This window comes from Danio rerio, chromosome 5 (assembly GCF_052040795.2).
Source record: "Danio rerio strain M-AB ecotype USA chromosome 5, GRCz13ab, whole genome shotgun sequence".
Classification (NCBI taxonomy): Eukaryota; Metazoa; Chordata; class Actinopteri; order Cypriniformes; family Danionidae; genus Danio; species Danio rerio.
The window spans coordinates 52,922,835-52,946,993 of NC_141025.1; the positions used below are offsets into that span (position 1 = coordinate 52,922,835).

General features: G+C 34.7%; 1 protein-coding gene across 5 annotated transcripts in view; it reads left to right on the forward strand.

Annotated features, from left to right (window-relative positions):
• The window catches only part of rasa1a (RAS p21 protein activator (GTPase activating protein) 1a), a 102,975-nt gene that overhangs the window by 49,016 nt on the left and 29,800 nt on the right, over positions 1-24,159 (forward strand). For all 5 annotated transcript variants that reach the window (XR_015491736.1, XM_087254112.1, XM_087254115.1 and 2 more), the window contains exons 3-14: positions 1,448-1,583; positions 3,108-3,178; positions 7,797-7,914; positions 8,027-8,058; positions 9,868-9,920; positions 10,420-10,570; positions 16,892-16,970; positions 17,058-17,181; positions 20,071-20,227; positions 20,432-20,519; positions 22,734-22,814; positions 23,159-23,316. Coding sequence is in view for 4 of the 5 variants with exons in the window: in XM_087254112.1 (XP_087110238.1) it covers positions 1,448-1,583; positions 3,108-3,178; positions 7,797-7,914; positions 8,027-8,058; positions 9,868-9,920; positions 10,420-10,570; positions 16,892-16,970; positions 17,058-17,181; positions 20,071-20,227; positions 20,432-20,519; positions 22,734-22,814; positions 23,159-23,316 (1,248 nt within the window). In the remaining variant the exon portion in view is untranslated. The remainder of the gene's footprint in view (positions 1-1,447; positions 1,584-3,107; positions 3,179-7,796; positions 7,915-8,026; positions 8,059-9,867; positions 9,921-10,419; positions 10,571-16,891; positions 16,971-17,057; positions 17,182-20,070; positions 20,228-20,431; positions 20,520-22,733; positions 22,815-23,158; positions 23,317-24,159) is intronic.

Below are 24,159 nucleotides of genomic sequence, written 5' to 3' on the forward strand. Positions count from 1 at the left end.
TGCGGACGTTTTTTGCTATTTCTGCGTAGAATTTTGGTAAAAATCTGCGGATTTCTGCAGAATTATTTTGGGAGAAACCAGCAGAGTATCATAACTAAAACCTTAATATTTGAAATAAAAAGTAATAAATTACTGAATAAAAATTTACACATTTACTCAAGTAAATAAACAGAATTAATGATGGGCTAAAAATCTGCAGAAATCTGCGGAATTCTGCGGAAATCTGCACGTGCAGATTCAGTGTGGGCCTAATAATGCTTAACAAATGTTGACATGACTATTTGCTGATGCTTAATAAACCAATCATAATGTACAGTTATTATGAAGTGTTACTGATAATGTTGATGATATAAGCTTGACCTCTAAACAAGAGATACCCAAACTAGGGCCCGCAGGCCAACGGTAACCTTTGATTTGGCCTGAGATCCCTTCTGAGAAGAGAGGGAGAATGGTGGGGATGGTTTAGAGATTGTCATTTCAAACTTAATTTCACCTTTTATTTATTTGTTATATTGTAAAGCCGCAAAAAGCTAACTGAAATTAAACATTTCAATTTAAATCGTGTCATTGAAGCAGATTTTGTTTAAATACTGTCACCTGACGGGTAGAAGACTTAAGTGAGCAAATCAAGGCAAAGACAGATTTTGCTTGGCTAGTGTATTTAGCATTGAACTCCACTGTGTTATAAATGTGATTGATTATGTTTTTGTCACAGTAAGTTATAATTTAAAAAGGTTATACTTCATTAGTTAGTATGATTCAATGTGATGTTTTTTAATTCGTTTCTCAATTTTATGAAATAAATTAGGAAATGATCCATGGCAACTTTAATGTAAAATAGTTTGGAATATTTGTCTTTGGCCCACGGCTGCCAATGCTGTTTGATTTTTAGTCCTTCATATGAAAAAGTTTGGGTATCCCTGCTCTAAAAAAATTAAGAACATTAAAAGCAAGCAAACAGTCAGAAGAGCCAACAGTTTTTGCAAAAGCAGGATTCAGGTAAAAATTAGATTAGCTTGCAAATGCAGCTCACATCTCTGAATAATAAAAACTGTATGCTCAGGGTATTTACAGCAAAGATTACAGTTCAAGCTGCACATCATTAATAATGAACCAGCGCATGCATCTCATAATGATCTGCTCATAAAGGAACAAGCATTAAACAAAGTCTTTTAATAGTATAATAAATTTAAACCACAAGCCACAATCTTCACGAGTGTTGCATTTTGATTCTGCTGCTGAACAAAGCTCTCGCATTAAAACGAACATGCCTATTTGCACTACTCAAGTTATACAGACACTGCAAGTGCCTTTTAAGCATCTGTTGAATATTTGAAGCGACTCAGTCAATACTTTATCCCAGCAATTGTCAGTATGATTTATTTTGCCGTTGTGATTTTAATGCTCTAAGGTAATGCAACATTTTCTCATTGATGTGTGTTTTTAGGATCATTGCGATGTGTGGAGATTACTACATCGGTGGACGACGCTTCTCGTCCCTTTCAGACCTCATTGGTTATTACAGCTATGTGTCTTGCCTACTGAAAGGTGAAAAACTGTCGTCCCCAGTAGCTCCCCCTGAGGTACAGTCAAAATTTTGACAATTTATTTATGTCCTATTTGTGTTTATTGCTATATTTGAAGTCTGCATGAACTGGAATCGTGAAATTTTGTGCTTAATTTACAGTCACACTTTATTTTGATTGTCAGTTTATTGAATTTAAGTTACATTGCATCAACATCCCAACTAATTCTCTTTAGATTATAAGTAGACTGTTAGGTTGGGGTTAGAGTAAGGGTTAGTAAAAGTTGACATGTTCTTGCAAACTTTCTTATAGTCAGTAAGAAGCTGAAGCAGTCAAACATGGGCCTGCATGATATTTGAAAAATTGCACATTGCGATATACAGTTGAAGTCAGATTTATTATGCCCCCCTGTATTATAAGCCCCCCCTGTTTATTTTTCCCCCCAATTTCTGTTTAATGGAGATTTTTTTCAACACATTTCTAAACATGATAGTTTCAATAACTCATTTCTAACAACTGATTAAATTTGATCTTTGCCATGATGACAGTACATAATATTTGACTAGAAATTTTTCAAGACACTTCTATACAGCTTAAAGTGACATTTAAAGGCTTAACAAGGTTAATTGTGTTAACTAGGCAGGGAATAATTAGGCAAGTTATTGTATAACAATGTTTTGTTCTGAAGACAAAAAAATGGCTTAAATGGGCTAATAATTTTGAATTTAAATTCTTAAAAAATTAAAAACTGCTTTAATTCTAGCCGAAATAAAACAAATAAGCCTTTCTCTAGAAGAACAAATATTAGCAGACATACTATGAATTTCCTTGCTCTGTTAAACATCATTTGGGAAGTATTTAAAAAAGAAATTAAAAAGGGGCTAATAATTCTGATTTAACTGTATATTGCGATATGAATACCATTTCACCAGATAGCTCTTTTTGGAAAGAATTTATTAATTTAAACTTATTTTGGATTATTCTGGAAGATTATGGAATTCTTATAAAATATTATTGGGAAGATAAAAACATTTTATATCACATTATTCAGGTACAGAATGATCAAATGTTCAACCACTGTATAGTGGACTGTAACTACAAAGATGTAGTTATTTATACAAACAAATACTGTATAGTCTTCATTGTATAAGTCTATTCTTACAGTCATGGGTCTTTAAAACGTGCAAATGATAAACTTTCACTCCATTATGGTTAAACTCTTTGGTGACTCCAAAAATTTTGTTTTCTGAACTATATCCTGCTAATCCCAACGTATAAACTCAGCATTGCACTTCCTGCAATATAACTATTGCGGATGTGCACATTGCAATATCGAAACAGTATATTTTGCAGCCCTAGTCAAAACCATCAAAGAGCAAATGGTTAGACTTTGATTGTAAACAAACATTTGTTTTCAGTGGATTGACTTGCATTGATCAATTGTTCTGAAGAATAACAATATATGTTAGCCAAATAAACATTGTAAATTTGGATTTTTACTTAAACCGTAAGGTATGTATGTTGTTCATTGGTGTTAATATGTGCTGGTTGTGTTTTAATAACCTATCATTCTATTTGTAGCCAGTGGAGGACCGGCGGCGAGTGAGGGCCATACTTCCATATACCAAAGTGCCAGAAACTGACGAAATCAGGTATAAAAACCTTCTAACATACTCATCTTATCTAAAATTGCTGGGCCTAGACAGTGTCCTGCATGTTTGATGAATTGATTTCTAGACTGTGAATAAAATACAAACGTATGAAACATTATGAAATAATGTCAAATGTTAACAAAATCACTTTATCAGTTGAATTAAAATCTTATCATCTGAAAATACTGTTCTTTAGAGTTTACCTTAATCAACTGAAAACTCCTTCAGGAGGCCACTTGTAGTTTGCTGCAACAAAATCTCTTGAGCAAATCAACACAAGTACATTTACATGGACACCGATAATCTGATTTTAATACAATTAACACAATACACTGATTAAGAGTCTACCATATAAACAGCGATTTTTGATGACCTTAATCCAACTAAAGTCATAATTGAACTAAACCGAAATCCAATTAAGACGGAGTATGCCAATTTTATCAATACATCGCATTTTTGAATTGCAGTACCGACATATAAACACCTTTAATCAAAGTATTACCATTATGGACTTCTCATCATTTTGGGACTAGGATGTTTCATACACACATGGCTGTTTGACACTATTTTCTGCACTTATTGAGTCAGTGAAGGACCACAGACACACAAATTGCAAAATGCAGAGTTTTTTTTTATTCAGTTTTAAATAAAACATCAGTCCTTACTTCATACTCGTATCCAGTACCTCAGTTTGTCACGTGGCATGAATTAAATTTTCCTGAATAAAAGTAAAACTGACAAACTGCATTTAAAGTTGAAATATTAATAATGAACCCCCAGAAATTCCAGAGGAAATTTGGATATTGCATATATGCTATAACATGTAAAACAGATCATGAAAGGAACATTCAAAAAGCAACTCATGTAAACACCTCAATCATATTGTTTTCTTTTTCAGAGTAAAGCTGCGGTCACATTAGAGTTTGTGTGTGCGATATTCTGTCATGCGGCGCAGAATTAAACAAGATTATTAGAGATTTAAAAAAGCGAGGGATGGGTCCATGCTTTAAATTTCTGTCCAGAGATGTCATGTTTCGATCCTCGATTGGTCTCACGCAGTCAAGTGATGCGATTTTGCAGGTCAGAGTTCATCAAGCTTGAACTTTGCACTGCAGCAACCTGCGAAATTTGAAGCATGATCCTACGTTTCCGGTCTGACACATTCGCTTGCGTATGAATGGAAGTCTATGGGAGGAAAAGCCCAGTGTGACCGCAGCTTGAGGCAAATAATTTGATTACTAATGTCCGTGTAAACTTAGTCTATAGCCCCTTTCACACAGTGATACCGGTAAATATCCAGAAAATTTCCAGATTGACATTATGGGTAAATTAAAAAAAAAAAAAAAAAGCGATGTTCACACGGACACAGACTTACTGGATTTTTTCAGGAAAAGAGCATTTACACATCCATTCCAAAATACCAGTAAATTTTGACATCAATTACCAGAAATGACCTCTAAACGGCTGCGCTTGTATTTGTAAACATTTGACTACATTACAAACCCTGTGGATGGATCAGAATTGTGAACAACTTCGACGAAAACATATGGAGAAACACTTTCGCATGTCGAGATGTTCATAATATGTGTGTGTGCTGGTGCTCATCGGCTGCTTTACGTGCACATGCGACACGTCAAGCAACTGAAGGAAGAAGAGCTTGAAGGTAAACAAATAATGGCTTATCATAAGCATCTTATTGATAATTATTTAAACAGTTGGCATTAAGATTGAACATAAAAACGTTATCTGACTAACATCTAGCAGCTAAATGTGTCTGGAAAAATATTCAAAGGCATTTATTTTCATAAACCGTGCGGACGTGAATGCGTCTGACTGTTCTGATTGGCTAAAGTAGACGCCTCACATCAGCGCATTCTAAACGTGAATGCGCTCTTTCTGGCAATCTTCCCACAACACAGCATTCTGTGCAAATTACCGGTAATGTTAGAACTTCTCTTTCCAGAAAATAGCCGGAAGTGAATTTATCGTTTTTTTTTTGTTTTTGTTTTTTTTTTTTAAAAGGCCTGCTCACACAAACAGACCTTTCAGGAAAATTGCTGGTAATTTTTCAGGAAAGGATTTTATGTGTGAAAGCTAATGTCAAACTGCAGTAAGACAAATCATGAATTTCGGCTATGTTGTTTTGGGGATGCCAGTCAACTATTTAAAGTTCATTTTGTTGTTGTTATTGTTGTTGTTTGTTTGTTTGTTTGTTTGTTTGTTTGTTTGTTTGTTTGTTTTTTACAGATATATATTTTTATTTAAGTTATCCTGAAATGTAGGCTGAGATTGATATCTGAGTGAAATGGCTTCTGAAATAAGAAATAAAAAGTTGGGGGGAGGGGGGCTTTATTTCATACATCATGAATTAATTTAATCATTGGATGTTGGCCATTGCTAACTAAATTGTGGCACATTCTTTGTTGACACGCTCGCATGTCTTTTTTTATTTTTTTACTGAGGATACTTATGTTGAAAATAATGGCAATCACACTATACTCATTTGATTTCTAAACAGTTTGTCTCCTGAGTAAACAAACAATGACTACGTTTACATGGACAAGGTGTTGTTTTAAAGGTATTTGATACCTCACGCCATATGTGAACCATATGTGAAAAAAAAATCAGCATATTACCTGTCTGTGGCCCTTCACTGACTCAGTAGGTGCAGATGATAGTGTCGAACACCCGTGTGTGTGTATAGACTATCCTGTCTCAATTATTTTTAAAGTTTGATTGCAGTGTTTACATGCCTGTACTGCACTTCAATAATGCCCCTAAAATTGGCATACTCCACATGTTTTAATTCCATTTCTGTTTAGTTTCAATATGACTTTTGTTGGATTAAGGTCATCAAAAATCACTGTTTACATGACAGACTCTTAATCAGAGTATTGTCTTAACTGTATTAAAATCAGATTATTGGTGTCCATGTAAACATACTCAATGAAACAGATAGGGGTGTCCTGATACAACATTTTAACTTCTGATATGATACTGATATTGCAGCCTTCAGTACGAACTGATACCGATACAAATCCGAAATTAGCACATATCATGAATACTTTACTTTTACCTATTTCGTTGAGTGAAATGTATGAACGGCTAGCTCAAACTGAGAACAAAAGTCAGCAGCAATAAGTATGAAAAAAAACGACCAATTTATTAATTATCGGTTGCATAAATGTAAACCTTTTACATAAGAATATATAAAAAGAATCAAAGAAAAAATATTAAGACCCTAAAAATATCTTAATTGAATAAACAAAAATAGATTTTTTTAAAGTGCAAAATACTAATTAAAGGTTACTTTAGTTATTATTATTTTTTTTTACCATCAGCAAATGGTAAAAACAGCTGAGAGCAGGAACATAAGAAAAAAATAGTGTTAATTGACCAACTGCTAAAGGTTGAGTGTCCAAATTTTCAATTTCTCACACAGCTTGTTGATAAATTTTTGATCCAGTTTCGATTTGAAAAATACATTTCACACTGGGGAGCAGAAATAAGGAGTTGTTAAGAATAGCTGAAACAGAGTTTAGAGCGCATCGGACTGCTTACATCAGAGCTTTTTAACGCTGTCCGATTTAGTTTTTTTGGACTGATATCAGACCTATTTCCGATATCAATATCGGATCGGGAAATCCCTAGAAACAATTTGCAATTGGCAATTTATTTAAACATCGAGATTATTAGTGCACAGATATTTCATGTAGCTCTACAATTTTACATACAAACATAAAAATTTAAAAATTTCAATTTCATGACAACTTTAAAGTCTGTAAGTCCTAGTTGTTGTATGAAAGACAATGATTTTAACCATTTACATTCCCTCATAATGTTTTTAACCTTTATGAGTGTCTGCTCTCGAACACTAGATATGTTGGTTGATAATAGGAAATCAAAAACAATTATTTTGAAAGTCAGTGAGTGCCATCAACCATTCTTAATTGTTTTTATTTTGGGTTCAACAGAAGTAGGAAACTCATAGTTTTTGACCAAGAGATTTCATTTTTGAGTGAACTATCCCTTTCAGATATCTTTAATTGTAAGCAGGAGATTATCCGAGTATTTTCTGACTTTTAAAATATTAGTCATTGCATATAGTTTCACATACTGTGCATAAAGCAATGATTCTAGTCTTGGGGCATGTGGTAGTAAATAAGGGGTATGTTAGTGTTAAATAGGAAAGACAACAATAATGTGCAGTGCTGGGGTACTCCAGGACCAGAATTGAGATGATTTACTCGAATAGCAGTTTGCAGCAATCTTTTGCAATCTTTTGTTGTGTTCAGTAGCACTTATAGTAAGCTGCAAAATGTAGCAGTACAAGAAAGCAATAGCAAGAAAGCAAGAAAAGCGGGAAAATCTTGTGTGACAGACTATTTCACAACCTCATGTATGTATGTATGTATGTATGTATGTATGTATGTATGTATGTATGTATGTATTTATGTATGTATGTATGTATGTGCGTGCGTGCGTGCGTGTGTAAATATAGTCAACAGTGCTTTCATTATTTGTAAAACCAGTGTTTTGCCAGTCACATTTCTAAACTACATTTATGTTTTGTAATTGTTGTTAAAAATATCTTCTGTGTTCTTTGCATGTTTGTTAGTTTTCTCAAAGGAGACATGTTTATCGTTCACAATGAACTGGAAGATGGTTGGATGTGGGTGACCAACGTTCGGACAGAAGAACAAGGCCTTATCGTTGATGATCTTGTGGAGGAGGTGGTATGTGTCTCTAACCCTTTATCCTGTAAAAGCTCTTTACAAACGACAGTGATTTTGTGATCTCCCTGAGAATTTGCATATGGATAATAGATTCTTCTCAATTTATTGTCAGGGTCGGGAAGAGGATCCCCATGAGGGAAAAATGTAAGTCTTTATAGTATAAAACAATATGTCTTTTAACAGCAATTTGAAAATGGGCTGGTGGAACAGCTGTAATGTAATAGAATATGTTGTGATTTTTTATACATTCCCTTTTATGACTTTTAAATGGCTTTCAATGGTCAAATGTGCTTTATATTAATAATGGTGTTTTTACACAATCTACAAACATTAACATCTAAAACTTTGATCCCTTAGCCTAATCTTATTCTCACCAGCTCAACAGTTTAAACTGTTAAGAATTATGCAGCAATCATTTTCAATATGACTTTTGCCTGTAGTAGTGCTGCACAATTAATTAAAGGCGATTGTTTGAACTAGGGCTGTTCGATATGGGCAAAAGAAACCTATCACGATTTTTTTAACCATATTGTTATGTTGTTTTTAATCACGATTGTGTCACAGACATACTGAATCTGTGTGTACAGTGTAAATCTTAAACATATTTTAAAAGAAAATCATTTATAGATCAAGACCTCTTTGTAGCGCTGCCATGAAATATGCCATTCACATAGTGTCTTTTGCGCGCACAAGTTCATTATTTCCAATAGAGCCATGTGGATTGCATGCACATTCCAGGCGCACTCAACTAAAAACATATTTTTTCAGACAAACTTTTATGTAAGTTTTCAGAATGCTGCACCGCGAGTCACATAACAAAAATTGACTGATCAGCTTCATACTTTGTATGGGATATACACATTTTACTTACCTCAGACCAACAAGAAACCTGAACACGCTTTGTTTAGGCGCGCTGTTTCATGATTGGTTCAAATACCATACTGCGGGAAAATTAGAAATTGCGCATGTCCAAATCGCGATTTTGATATGATTTCAATCAAACGCACAGCCCTAGTTTGCACTTTTTTTTGTCAGTAAAGTCGGTTTTGTAAATAGCAGTAAATCTCCAGCGCTGGCTTTCAGATGGGGCAGTGTGTTTACTACCCAGAGCCGCTGTTCACTGTCAAGCTACAAACAATTGCATTCATAACCACAAATGGCTTAATTAGACAGTTATTGAGAACTATGAAATTGAGGATAATCATTCTGTAATTATTGACAGCTGATTGTGGCACTTTCTGTTGCTGAAAGCACATACAAATACATTATTTTTATTAAAATATTATTATTATTATTATTATTAATAAAAAAATAATAATAATAAAAATTAAAGGGGGGCTAATAATTCTGACTTCCACTGTAATAGCATGTTTTTAGTTTAAACTTCATTCATAACTTCAGTCAAGTTTTTGAAATCAGTCGTTCTTTGAGATGATTCTATGGTCATGTGATTATTAGTCATGTTAAATCAATAGCAGGTAAATCTTGTTTATAATGGGGATATATACACTTCAGTTTTTTTTCTGGCTGTTTCTTTATGGGTGTTTGGAGTTTCCATGTGAGAGTGCCCCTTGGACCTCGGAGGAGATTTAGTATTGATCACAGAACCGTGTTCTCCTGAAGAGATGTTCATGAAAATCGCAGCTTTTGATTGATCATGATTGCGAGTTCATTTAGATTTATCATGCAGCCCTACAACTTAAGCTACTTTTGGTTAGTTTAGTGCTCTAGGTTCTGCCAGAATCCTGGGGTGCAAGTATATGTATGAACATGAGCATTTGAGCTTCCGGCTGTGGCTCTGATCAGCGATCAGCTTTAATAGAGGTGTGCTGATCCCTTGCACTGTGACTCTAATGGTCACGCTGACTCACAGAGCCTGAGGTGCTGCCCTCTGCCCTGCTTGCTTATCTCTCATATCCTGTTCCCTCATGATTTCCTTTTTTATCTTTGCAGCTGGTACCACAGGAAGATCAGTAAACAGGAGGCCTACAACCTGCTATTGACAGGTACATAAACATGAGTCAATGCACACAGCAAATAATTGCTCTACAGTTCATTCCAAAATAAAAGTGAATGATTATTTGCCCTTTTTCTTTATTTTGCATATTTAACTGTACATGCTTATTTTATCTAGTTTAACATTAAGATTCGGTTTTGGTTGTAGGATATGTTTTCTCATAATCTAAAGGCACACCAGGATGATTTTGAGTTAATACAAGGATTATGGAAGGAAAAAACAAATAATGACAAACGTAGACTGTTGGATTAAATATATATTTTTAAAATAATAAACAAATAATTAAAATAAAATATCCGTTAACCACTTCTGATTAATTTGTGTTTGACTGCAATTAGGCTCACATTAGCATAGATAACAAATGGTAAATATTCTTACAAGAATTAGAGGCAAATTGCGTACATTAGAGTATAAAAGAAACTGCCATTATTTCATAACTGCCTTTGAGGTTTACTCAAAAGCAGGTCTAACACTCTTTCTTCTCTTAGTTGGCCAGGTCTGCAGTTTTTTGGTCAGGCCCTCAGACAACACACCGGGCGATTACTCTCTCTTCTTTCGTACCAATGAGAACATCCAAAGGTTCAAGATTAGCCCCACTCCCAACAATCAGTACATGATGGGAGGACGCTACTATAACAGGTAGGAATGCAGGCTGGGGTTTAAATGCCTGAAAGCATCAACTGACTTGAGAATAACCACTCATAACCCTAATAAATATATTGTTTTTCTTTATACTACAACATTTTTTTCAAGGCTTTGTTTGTAATTTAACAAAAAAAAAAAATTATTTACATTCTTAATGGTCATTGTGATGATTGTGTATATATATATATATATATATATATATATATATATATATATATATATATATATATATATATATATATATATATATATATATATATATATGTATATATATATGTTTACTAACACTGACTTTTGTCTGTTTGCATAATATGCGAAGCGACAGAAGCATTTAAATACCACAGACATCCAGAAGCACAGAATAGTGCATTGCACTTGCAACTAAATAAACAAGTTTATAATTTAATTAATAAATCTTAAACCTCCTTAACATCACTAAAAGTACATGCTGGATGACTGATGACCCTGTTTGCCCTGATTTCTCAGATCTACCATTCATGTTTAAACTGTATGTTTGCTAATGCTAGTTATTTTATTTTTAAGAACTGACATACACTATCGAGTTGGGTCTGTCTGCATGCTGCAAGACAGGGGCGTAACATAAAGGGATGTAACTTGATGTTATGGAGACCCACATGTCAAAACTATGTTGTAGGCAAGATGGAGCTGTACCCAGTTTAGTTATTAGCTCAGTTATTACCGTTTACACCTGCTCCACACCGAAAACCCAACCATCATAGACATTAACATTTACACTAACCCAACCCTGATCCACACCCATCACTGTTCCTAACGTCTACACCTTCTCTACACTTAAACCCAACCATCATCATTATTAACGTCTACACCTTCCCCAAACTTAAATCCAACCATCACAGTTATTAAAGGGTCACGAAACACCAAAACACATTTTTTGAGCTGTTGACAGTCGTATATGTGTCCCACATTGCTAAAAACACTATTAGGACACCTATATTTCACTAAAAAGTGTAAATTGGTTGTTTTTGCGTTATTTTAAGCAAATTCGTACTTCCAGTTTGAAACGAATTTTTGAAGCTGCGTCACGGTCATGACATAATAGCGTGTATTCCAGCGTGCAGACTGGACGTCTGTGCCAGAGTGTGTCTTATTACGTCTTACAGTGTGTTGCATTAATGCATGAGTAAGGCTTGGGTCAAACCAATCAGCGCACTCTATTGTGCAACTTCATTAATATTCATTACTATCACCGTGTTTTCAGGACAGAGACGCCACGTTGTGTTGGCAAAACAAGCGTGAAGTGTTGCTTTTATAGTTTGCTGCAGTTAAGTTTCGTTTTCATTTTCTCTCTGTGAGAGCTCAGACTCACGTGTGGATTACAGTGTACGCGACGCGCGACAACAATAACTTACGTGTCTAAGGAGGATTATTGTTTACCTGAGAGCTGTTCTCATCTGCAAACGCTGGGATCTGGAATCGTTTGTAGTATTCTCTTCATAAAGACGCGGCTCTAGTTGCTGGTGATTGTCCTGTCTCTACAGATTTGGTAAGTGAGCGACCAGTGCTCTTTGTTTATTCAGTTTGTTCGTATCTAACAAACTATTGCACAGAGTGTAAACACGTTAGCACCACAACCAAACTTTAACCTCGTGTAGGGTTTTTACCGCATTTAGTGACCGGAATAACACGCGCGGCTTTCTGACGCTACCTGTCGTGTGCATCTAAGTTTCTGGGAAATGCAGAGGGTTTTTTTCTCTCATTCGCCGTGCGGTATAAAACATTGCATGAAAAATACACGCTTAGAGCAGCTCCTCGAATCAAATATCTCGTGTGTCGCGAGGGGCATGAATGAATTCCCTGAATGAAAGAGCCAAACTGCAGTTAAAGTCCACCATTTAATAATTTGGCTAATAATTCGACTACAGATGTCCATGTAGGTTAAACACCATCACATTCTCCTGTATGTATGTGTGTGTGTGTGTGTGTGTGTATTTTGACTCTGAAACTCGCGCGTGCCCAAATCGACACTCCCACACCCTCCCACTTTAGTTCCTCCGACACTCCCCCCTAAACAGAGCTGGACACGCCCACTTTTCTGACTTTTTCCAAAGAAGAGGTGTGAAAACACCCTGCTGAAACGAGGGGGTTTCATGGCCTTTTAACATCCACACCTACCCCAACCATCACAGTTATTAACATCAACACCTACCCCAACCATCACAGTTATTAACATCTACACCTACCCCAAACATCACTGTTATCAACATCTACACCTACTCCAACCATCACAGTTATTAACATCTACACCTACCCCAACCATCACAGTTATTAACATCTACACCTACCCCAAACATCACAGTTATTAACATCTACACCTACCCCAAACATCACTGTTATCAACATCTACACCTACCCCAACCATCACAGTTATTAACATCTACACCTACCCCAACCATCACAGTTATTAACATCTACACCTACCCCAAACATCACAGTTATTAACAGCTACACCTACCCCAAACATCACTGTTATCAACATCTACACCTACCCCAACCATCACAGTTATTAACATCTACACCTACCCCAACCATCACAGTTATTAACATCTACACCTACCCCAAACATCACAGTTATTAACAGCTACACCTACCATAACCATCATAGTTATTAACAGCTTCACCAACCATAACCATCACAGTTAACAGCTTCTCCAACCATAACCATCACAGTTTTTAACAGCTACACCAACCATAACCATCACAGTTATTAACATCTACACCTACCCCAACCATCACAGTTTTTAACATCTACACCTACCCCGACCATCATAGTTATTAACAGCTTCACCAACCATAACCACCATAGTTATTAACAGCTTCACCAACCATAACCATCACAGTTATTAACAGCTTCACCAACCATAACCATCACAGTTATGAACAGCTACACCAACCATAACCATCACAGTTATGAACAGCTACACCAACCATAACCATCACAGTTATGAACAGCTACACCAACCATAACCATCACAGTTATGAACAGCTACACCTACCCCAACCTTCACAGTTTTTAAAATCTACACCTACCCCGACCATCACAGTTATTAACAGCTTCACCAACCATAACTATCAAAGTTATTAACATCTACACCAACCATAACTATCACAGTTATTAACATCTACACCTACCCCAACCATCACAGTTTTTAACATCTACACCTACCCCAACCATCTCAGTTGTTAACATCTACACCTACCCCAACCATCTCAGTTGTTAACATCTACATCTACCCGAACCATCACAGTTATTAACATCCACACCTACCCCAACCATTACGCCTCACTAACTTACTACAAGGTCCACTTGTCTTGCACTCTGCAGACAGATACACTTAAAACTATCTGCTGCCACTTTTAGTATGACTAAAAATATCATATAAACTGGTATTCAAACTCGCACTGGTAACATTTAACACTTAATAAAGCACATAATCAGCACCTGAGGTGGTCATTGTCATAGTAGTTTATGCTGCGACATTGCAGAAATAGGTGCTGTTATTAAGTAGAAATTTCACTTGTAACCATCATGGATAGAAAATCCTTTTCAAATGGAATTTTTTTTTTCTTTTTTGTTATGTTGCGTTGGGGTATGGTATGATACTACCCTGACACTCTAAGGCCCTGTTCACACTTGATATTAAGATGCATTTAGAATATTCTCATACATACCACTCCTGTTAAGTTTAAATGTTTTCTTTTCAAGATAGAAAATAAATTCATATATAACTGCAATTTTTTATTTTTCACGAGACACAGCTATATGAATGTTTATTTCATGTGTATTGTCCTTAATGTGCTTTTAATAATTGTATTCTATGCAAGTGAAACACTCAGGGATGTTGTTTACACCATAGAAAACAGTATGGTTTTGCCTGATGGGTCTTTTCGTATGATCAATTCCTGATCCTTTGCATAATGTTTTTTTATGCACCTAATTTAATTATGGAAGAAAAAGCTAGCAGTGCATTAAATAGTGCTTACATTGTGGTAAAAAAAACATGCAAGCAATCTTCTGAAACATGACAGCATAAATGCTGCATGCTTTCAATGTTTTTAACCTAGTTAGTTGCTAGCAGTGTTTCTGTCTGTTATTCAGACTTACACCTTCTTTAAAAGAAACGCATTCAAAGCTTAGTAGTAACAGTTTGTCTTGTGAATTTTTATATCTAGAGGCAAAGATTAATTAACAATGCTTATTCTAATACTATTACTTGTTTGATTGAAATATCGTTGTTGTTAATGCTTTGTCTTTGTTTTTACCATGCAAATAATATGCACAGTAATTCATGCTGGAAACATGCTAACAACATGCTAATTTGTAAAGTGAAACATGCCATAGATATATACACTAGATGTCGCCTGGCCTATTGTTGTCTATTGGACAGAATGCGTCAATAGCGCCACCATCTTGCTACAGGGTAGCGCTCCTTTGAAATGAATGCGGGACCAAGGTACAGTGGAGGACTGTGGCCATGCAAAGCCAGAGATATACACATATACACATATATCTGTGATCGGGAGTTTTCCTGGATGTTAGTATGTAATTTTTTTTTTTCTAATTACGAAAATTATAATTTTACATCACTTTTCTACATTGATGGATCAGTGACCGCATGGGCATTCCTGACAAAAAGCTTGTGTTTGTGTGTACAGAAAAGTACTATCCACCCTCCCTGTTAAATTTAATCTAATCCGTTTCCTGAAACACGGCTCCTCTCCTGCTTTCACTGCTCATACTGACGGAGAGAGCGATTAGTTTTTGAATGAATCCCCCGAACGACTCTTTCACTAACGTAGGCGAAAATGATACCAGTTTCTGGCAGCGCAGCATCTCGTTGTTATATTTCTTTTGCATTGTTTGCTGATTTTATTCAACAAAACTAGCATAAGCCGAGTGTTTAGTGCGAGTTGGAGCTGCTTTGCCGTATGGTGAATGCAATAAGTGACTGTTATCATCAATAACGTTACCTGTAGAGCACAAAAGTTCAGAACATACAAAAACAAAAAAAACTGAATATTACCTATGAAATGTTCTGCCTTTGTGCTTTGTTTTCTTTGTTTGCTCGTTACTACACCCGTAAACAGCGCTAAAGTCCCGCATCTTCACGTAATTACACTGTCTTGACTAGTACGGTTGAATGACATTTTTCCTGGGAGCACTGTACCAATGTGGCGGCGCTATTGACGCATGCTCAGGGTTCCTATGCGATATCTAGTGTATATATCTATGGAAACATGCCAACAACATACTAATCTGTACTTGAAACATGCTTACAACATGCTAATTTATACAGGAGCCATGTTAACATCATGTTAATCCATACTGGAAATATGCTAACAACAAGCTAATTCATACTCGAATCATGACAACAACATGCTAATTCATACTAGAAACATGCTAATTCATACTGGAAACGTGCCAACATGATAATTTGTACTTGAAACAGGATAACATCATGCTAATCCATACTGGAAACATGCTAACAACATGATAATCTGTACTGTAAACATGCTAACAGTACACTGATTCATATTGTAAACATGCTAACTTGTACTAGAATTGTTCTAATAACATGCTAATTCATACTAGAAACATGCTAATCCATACTTGATTCTTGCTATCTGTCTATCTTCATGCTATCTATCTATCTGTCTGTCTGTCTGTCTGTCTGTCTGTCTGTCTGTCTGTTTACATGTCTATCTGTCTGTCTGTCTTTCTATCTGTTCAACTTTCTATTCATCCTTATACCCCATATTTATTTGTCTATCTCTCAATCTATCTATTTGTACACCTGTCCATCCATCCATCCATCCGTCCATCCGTCCATCCATCCATCCATCCATCCATCCATCCATCCATCCATCTGTTTTAAACTATATAAACTATTGCCAACAGGCTCTCAAGCCAGCCTCAAAGTTTGTTCCGACGAACTTTAATAATAGGGTTACTATTCCAGTTCTTTAAAATAAATGTACAAGTAAACCTAGGCATTTATGAAAACTTGCTAGAGAATAATATCTAAATGCAGATTAGAATATAATTTACCCACAAACATCATTTCTGTACAGACTCGTAACAGATTTCTCAGATTTTAATTTCCACTGCATGTCTCCACAAAGCATTTTAGAGATTAAACCTTGTCCCAAATATTGTGGCGCACAGCAAATTTAATTAAAATGCAATACTTTTTAATTTTCCACTCAGCAATGAAAAATCACAGAACTTTACTTTCAGACAGTCTCTAATTAAGTAATGCTTTTTTCCTCTCTTAGTGTTGATGATATTATCGAACGTTACCGAAAAGAGCAGATTGTAGAAGGATATACCCTGAAAGATCCTGTCCCAGTCCAGGTAAATGAATCTCACTGTAATATAATCAAATAATTTTATACCTCTTAATAACAGCCATGACATTGTGTTGTTTCTTTGTTGGATTAGCAAAAAGAGCAAGTTCTATCTGATTTGGTTGATGGCAGAGAAATATATAACACTATTCGACGAAAAACAAAAGATGCTTTCTACAAAAACATCGTCAAGAAAGGATATCTTCTCTTCAACAAAGGTACCCATGATTACTTTTGTTTCCATCCAGCTGCTCTTCTCGCTGAGTTTGACTCTAATAGTGTTTGTATTCGTCGCTCAGTGGGACTTGGACTGATCTTGAGAGGATGTGGGTAATTTGAAGCACATAAGCCCCATGCGAGTGTCTTTGATCTCCTGCGAAACGAAAAAGAGGGCTCTTTACAGACAGCTTAGGATGAGCCATGCTGAACAAAAAGAAAAAGCGTGTACCTTAACGCACACAGAGCTGTTCAGTTCAATGACACTGACTCTGCTTAATAAGAGATTTGGTTCTAGGTGGGGTTTGCTGCTGCTGATAAAAGTGTATTAGTCTGAATCGGTTCTGACACCCTGTCTGGTTATTATTCAGCTGTTGTTTGTATCTAATATCCAGATGGTTTAATAGGTGCTAAAACTTTTATGCCTTCAATGCCATTTGTCATTTACATGCTCGCTCTGTGCAGATTAAATTTCTTAAATCGAAGGCATTAATAGATGCGATGTTCTGCAAGAATTGATATGTGTTTAGACATTGTAGGGGATCTGGGGTTTATCTACTCCATGTTCTGCATGTTAAAATCAATTTCTCGTTGGGCTGATTACTGCAATATTGGCAGAAATATTTATTTCGGTTTTTAGGGGAATTTTAAATATTATTTAAGAAGTTGTTAGACATGTCATAGACAAATAAAGGCCAATTTATACTTCTGCGTTGAGTGTGTGTTGTGTGGTATGTCTTGTGTAGTCTTTCACAGTCGCATACTCTTCATTGTTCTCTGATATGCATTATAACTACACGTCGCGATGCAAGCTAGATCTGTAATAAAGAATGGGTACTGAAACTCTGTACTTATTTATTTAAACTCTGTACTGTAATTATTAAAATAGATTGACTGCATCAAAAAGCCACTGAAACTGCACAAATAAAAAAAAATAGATCGCCCCACCAAATGCATGAAAACGAATTTAACAAGCCTGATTTAAAAATTTAAGGAGTAAAAAGTACAGATATTTGTGTTCTACCATAATACATCTAAAACCCTGATTGCTGTAAAAAGTGTTAGTGGAAGGGAAGCGTTTTCTCTCGTCAACGGCAGAGAAAGAGTTGAGCAAAATCATTTAGCAATTTGATGTACATCATAATACCAGCCATACATGTAAAGCACAAATAGTGTCCTTTAATTCGGTCACCTTCAGTGGCCGTCATCCTTGAACGAATCACCATCATTGTAAGCTGCTTGCTTTTCTGTCTGTTCCATCGCTCCATTTGTTAGATGTTTGCTCCCACTTTCAAATGTACAAGACGCCCAATTTGCGCCATGTTATTCACTCGATTTGCCCCACAGAATGTCTAATCCCTGAAGCAGCTCATCAGGTTTAATAAAGGAGGCAGAGAGTTTTTGACGAGTGCATTTAAATTGTTTACTTAGATGCAATAAACCTAATCAATGAAATCTTCATTGTCTCAGTTCTTTGCTACATACTGTACAAGCATCAATTCTCATCTTTATCGGGTTGGTGATCTCATAGCACATACTTCTTTGCACATATCATCATAATAACATGTAGCACTGTAGCACCAAAGCACTGTAAAGTTACAACAAAAAAAAAAAAAAACTAATAACATAGAAAAATAAACTCAGCAAACATTCACAAAACATCAAACATTTTTTAAATAAATCAAATAATAAACAAAACATACCTCGCTCTGCTTGCCGAAGGGATACTAAAGGATAAAAGCTCATGGCATTTTTCCAAGCTGTACCTGTTAGCTCATGAGCGTAAATTACTCTTACTCTATTTTGCCTCACTTAAATCCTATCAGTCTATACAGCCTCCCTTTGGTGACCCAATTAAAGAAAGCAAAGCGTGTAAATGAATTCATGGCAGTTACACCATCTTTGCATTGATAGTGTTATTATTGTAAGGGCATATCTTAGACATCACCTTTCGAGAGTCGCTCAAATACATCACATGCGCTGTGTCTACAACGTCTATAAGTCATGTAAACCAATTGCAAACTGAAATAAATATAATTTGATTATAGGGTTTGGAATTGGATTTTTTATTAAATTATTTATATTTTTGTCATTATTTTGCCTTAAAAAGAAGAATTTTGCAGGATCGCAAAAAATTGTGAATTCTTTTTGATTTTGGGTTAAATTCAGCCATTTCAAAATCGTAAAAAAAACTAGGGGTCTGAAATATAGGCATATTGTAGACCGATGTCTAGGGCCAGACAGAATTTGCATACATTTTTTGCTATTTCTGTACAGAATATTGTAAAAAATCTGTGAATTTATGTGGAATGATCTTAGGTGTATCTTAACTAAAAACCTAAAATTTAAATAAAAATAATACATTTATAACTTTTATTTAATGTTTACAATGCAAATCCTATTAGATCCTTTTTTTAACAAACAAAGCAAGTCTTTCATATAATATATCTACCATTTATCTACTAAAAACTATTACTAGAAATTATTACTTTGCACACTGTATTCTAACTAAATCATATAAACATTTTTTATTAGACAATAATATTTCTGAAATCAATTTAAATACTGCATAAATATGAATTTACACACAATTACACAAAACTAAACAAATAGACTTAATGATTGGCTAAAAATATGCGGAAATCTGTGGATTTTTGCATGCGTAGATACCATGTGGGCCTACCGATGTTAATTCTTATCCATACTTCTGAGACATTTTCTTATTGGCATTCAGTTGTTGTTTGTATTTAGTATTCAGCTGGTTTGATGTGCACTAAGGCTTGTCTCTTAACAGTTTATTACGTAAATAAATTAAGCGTCCTTCCATGCTTTCATTTCTTAAATTTTGTTTTAAATACTTCTTAATCACCTTCCCGCATATACTTCCACAGGTAAAGGCAAGCGCTGGAAACACTTGTACTTCATCCTGGAAGGCAACGACGCTCATCTCATTTACTTTGAGAGTGAGAAACGAGCCACCAAACCCAAAGGATTGATTGATCTGAGTGTCTGCTCTGTGTATGGGGTCCATGACAGTCTGTTTGGCAGGTATGCTACTGTAATGCTACACAAGCCACTAGTGTACTTGTATTTCTAAAAATGGTTTGCTTGCAGATTCAGATTGGTTTAGTGTTTTGTTTGAAATTCACTGACTGCTGGACTGTATAGCTTAAGTGGCTGCAATGTTTGGGGCCAGTGTGTTAAGCACTATTGATGTTGTGTGTTTAATGATGATGCTATTATTTTGTCCAGGCCAAACTGTTTCCAGATTGTGGTTCAGCACTTTAGCGAGGAGCAGTACATTTTCTACTTTGCAGGGGAAACACCTGAGCAGGCACAGGTACATATCACTTTGACAGCATCCAAGTTTTTATAAGTAGCAGGATTTATTTAGGTCTTTAAAAGTATTTTTATTATACCTTTTAAAAAAACAGGCCATAAAATGATGAAGTTATGGCATTATTTATTAATTTATTTTTATAATAAATATATCTAAACCTCCCCAAGTTGAGACATTTGCTCAAGATGCAAATTTAAAGTTGTGTTTTCTTAGAAATTAAACAAAAATTAGCTTTTGCTTCAAATGAGAACTTGAAATATATTTCGGTGGGTTATAAATTAGGTTGGATTTTCTGAAAATTAAGAACATTACGTCTTCACTTTGTGAAGAAAACAATTTAGAACAAACTGTATTCATATTTTTGTGAAAAAGGAGTTACTCTTATGTTCACTGTTATCAATTTCCTGTAGAATCTATAGTAACCTACTGGCAGCAGTTCACCAATAACTTACTGTAAATCAATTACAGCAAAAATTCTGTATTTACATTTACAACAGCATTTGACTTCCTGTATATGTATTGCATATATTTACTGTTAAATATATATTTATCATCACCATTTAAATTTAAAATACAGTAACATACTACTTAATTTTCCTACTGTAAAATTTAGTTTATATTACAGTTCAGTTCGCTAGTAGCTCACTGTAAATGTTACAGCAAAATACTGTATTTACATTTATACTGCACCATTTATCTTCCTGTAAATGTATTTACTGTAATGTTTATCTTTACTGTAAAGTAATAATTTTCCTAATGCAACTTTAAAATACAGTAACATACTTCATAACTGTCCTGAAGTAAAATTCTGTTCATATTGCAGTTCACTTCGCAGTAACCTACTGCAAATAAATATAGTATTTTTGCTGAAATAGATGTTTAAAGCAGTGTTTATCCTGCTGTATATGGATTCACTATATTGTGTATCTTTACTGTAAAATACAGTTATTTTCACAATACAAATAGTTCAGATTAAAGTTTAGTTTGTCAGTAATTTATTGTAAATCAATTACAACAAAAATACTGTATTCACATATACAGCTGCATTTATCTTGTTGTATATTTATTTACTGTATTGTTTATCTTTACTGTAAAATACAGTAATTTTCACAATGCAACTTTGAACTACAGTAACAACGCATAACTGTACAATTTTGTTCTATTAAAGTTCTCTTCACAGTAACCTACTGCAAATCAATTACAGCAGAATACTGTATTTACATTTACAGCAGCATTTGTCTTTACTGTAAAATATATGCAGTAATTTCAACTTGTCAACAGTATTTTAATTATAACTTTAAAATACTGTAACATACTGCATCAATGACCTACTGTAATATTCAGTTTAAATAAGTTAAATACTGTGTAATTTACAAAAATCGTTAACTGTTTTTTTAAATTAATTAAATTACAATAAATGAAATTTGTATTTTCAAACTGTTTGTAAATGTACACTTAGAAAAGATAGATATATTGGGTTTCCTGCAAACTTATTCAAATTACCTGCAGAGACCCTGTAATTTTTAAACTGTTTTTACCTTTTTCATTTTTGACTGCAGTTTTTTACTTTTATTTTAGATGTTTGTATATTTGTATGTTTTTTAATATAAATTATTTAATATATAAATCTATTTGATTTCTATTAACAAAAATATAATATTATGGTTTTATTTAGTTAACTATAATAATGAACATAAAGGGTTCAGAATTATTTGATATTAATTTAATTTGTTTAATTTAAAAGTCTGTTTGGCGGGATTTATTTGATAACAATTACTGGCAAAATTGTGAAATGCTAATACAACTTCAAATAAAATCATATAATGATATATATTTAAATATAAATCCAACACAGTATAATTATACATTTTAAAATATATTTGTATATTTTACATTTTAAAATATAATTTATTACAACTTATTTAAGTTATAACAACACTTTTATTGTTATCTATGTAAAAATAAGATGAATAATATGTCTTGGAAATTTTTATTGTTGAAATTTGGATGAATATGTCAAAATACTGCATTTATTCAAGTGTACTTTTATTATAAGCATATAAAAATCTTTATTGGGACTTGAATAAATGACACCACTACTAACACTACAAACTAAATCGATTTTAGTCGAAAAACGACAAAAGATTTTTTAGATTGTACTTCATGTATTAATCTAGCTTGTTCAAAAGTACTAAATAAATCTTTCACCCACAGGACTGGATGAAATGCCTTCAGACATTCTGCAATAATCTACGGAAACCCTTACAGACCACATACAACAAGCGTTTGCGTCAGGTAAGAGCGACCATCCGTTGTGTGTCAACTCTCGCTGTTCCCATAAAGCGTTATCCGCTGTCCCTTTAATCATGAGATAAGACGTTTGGATGCCTGGGAATGTGCTGTCTGAAGAGGCCACAGCTGAACCGTCTGCATGCTGGTGAACAGGCCGATGAAAAGCCCTTTCCGAGCACCTGATCCCCAAACAGGCTCTTTGGGCTAAATCTAAAAAAAAATCGTCATTTTCATTACCACAGGCATATTTTTGGGAAAAGATCCATGCGTGTCATTTTGCCTCTGACATCTCATCACTTATTCATTACAGAGAATAGAGAAAATCTCACATTTGCCTCTCGCCTTAGGTTAGCAGTTTGGTTCTATATGTGGAAGAAGCTCACAAACTTCCCATCAAACACTTCACCAACCCATACTGCATCATCTCGCTGAACAGCGTGCAGGTGGCCAGGACTCATCCAAGAGAAGGACAAAACCCTGTGTTCACCGAGGAGTTCATCTTCGAGTGAGTTTATTCCAGTGTTTCCATTGGCCATGTTATTACTGGAATGTTATTGAATTAGGACTGCACGATATTAGAAAAAAATATGACATTGCGATATTGTGTTTTGCTACAATACATATTGCGGTATAAATTAAATTGTACCAGATGATTTGAATAGCTCTATTTGGGAAGATTTCACTCATTTAGATCCACTGGAATGAGCATCTGCATAAATAATAATTAATAACAAGCAAAAATAAATAAATAAACAGTGTTTTATGGTTTTCTGCAGAGTTGAACAGTATTCAATACAGAAGTTGAATCAATTGTATAATAACATGGCCATCATTGTATAAATGATTTAAAAATAATATTTATTAATATCTTTTTATCTTTAATGAATAATTCAGGGGCGTAGATTTAGCATTGATAAGTCCCCACCAGTTTCCAACAACTATCAGAATGTCCTCACCAATAATTTAATTTACTTAAAAAAATCGTGCAGAAAGGGTTACATCATGTTCTTTCCTCGAGCCACACCGCCCCTAAACGCATATGAACAATGTGATTGGCTGTGCCTTTCCCTGCTGTCATGTGAATGGCTGTAGCTGCATTCAATTACAATCAGCGCCAAAACAACTGCGCAGGGGAATTTGCCATGCAATAATAAGGTGTGTGAGGTGTGTGACACACACAAGTGAGAATGGCGCCAGCAAAAAAGGTGGACATAAGGTGGACGAAAGTCACATAAACTCAAGTTTGCCATCATGATAATGCCGTTAATGCTCATGTTTTTCCCCCCATTGTAAAACACAGTCTAACGTTGTAGCAGACTGATATAGTTTGTGAATAATATAGCCTTAA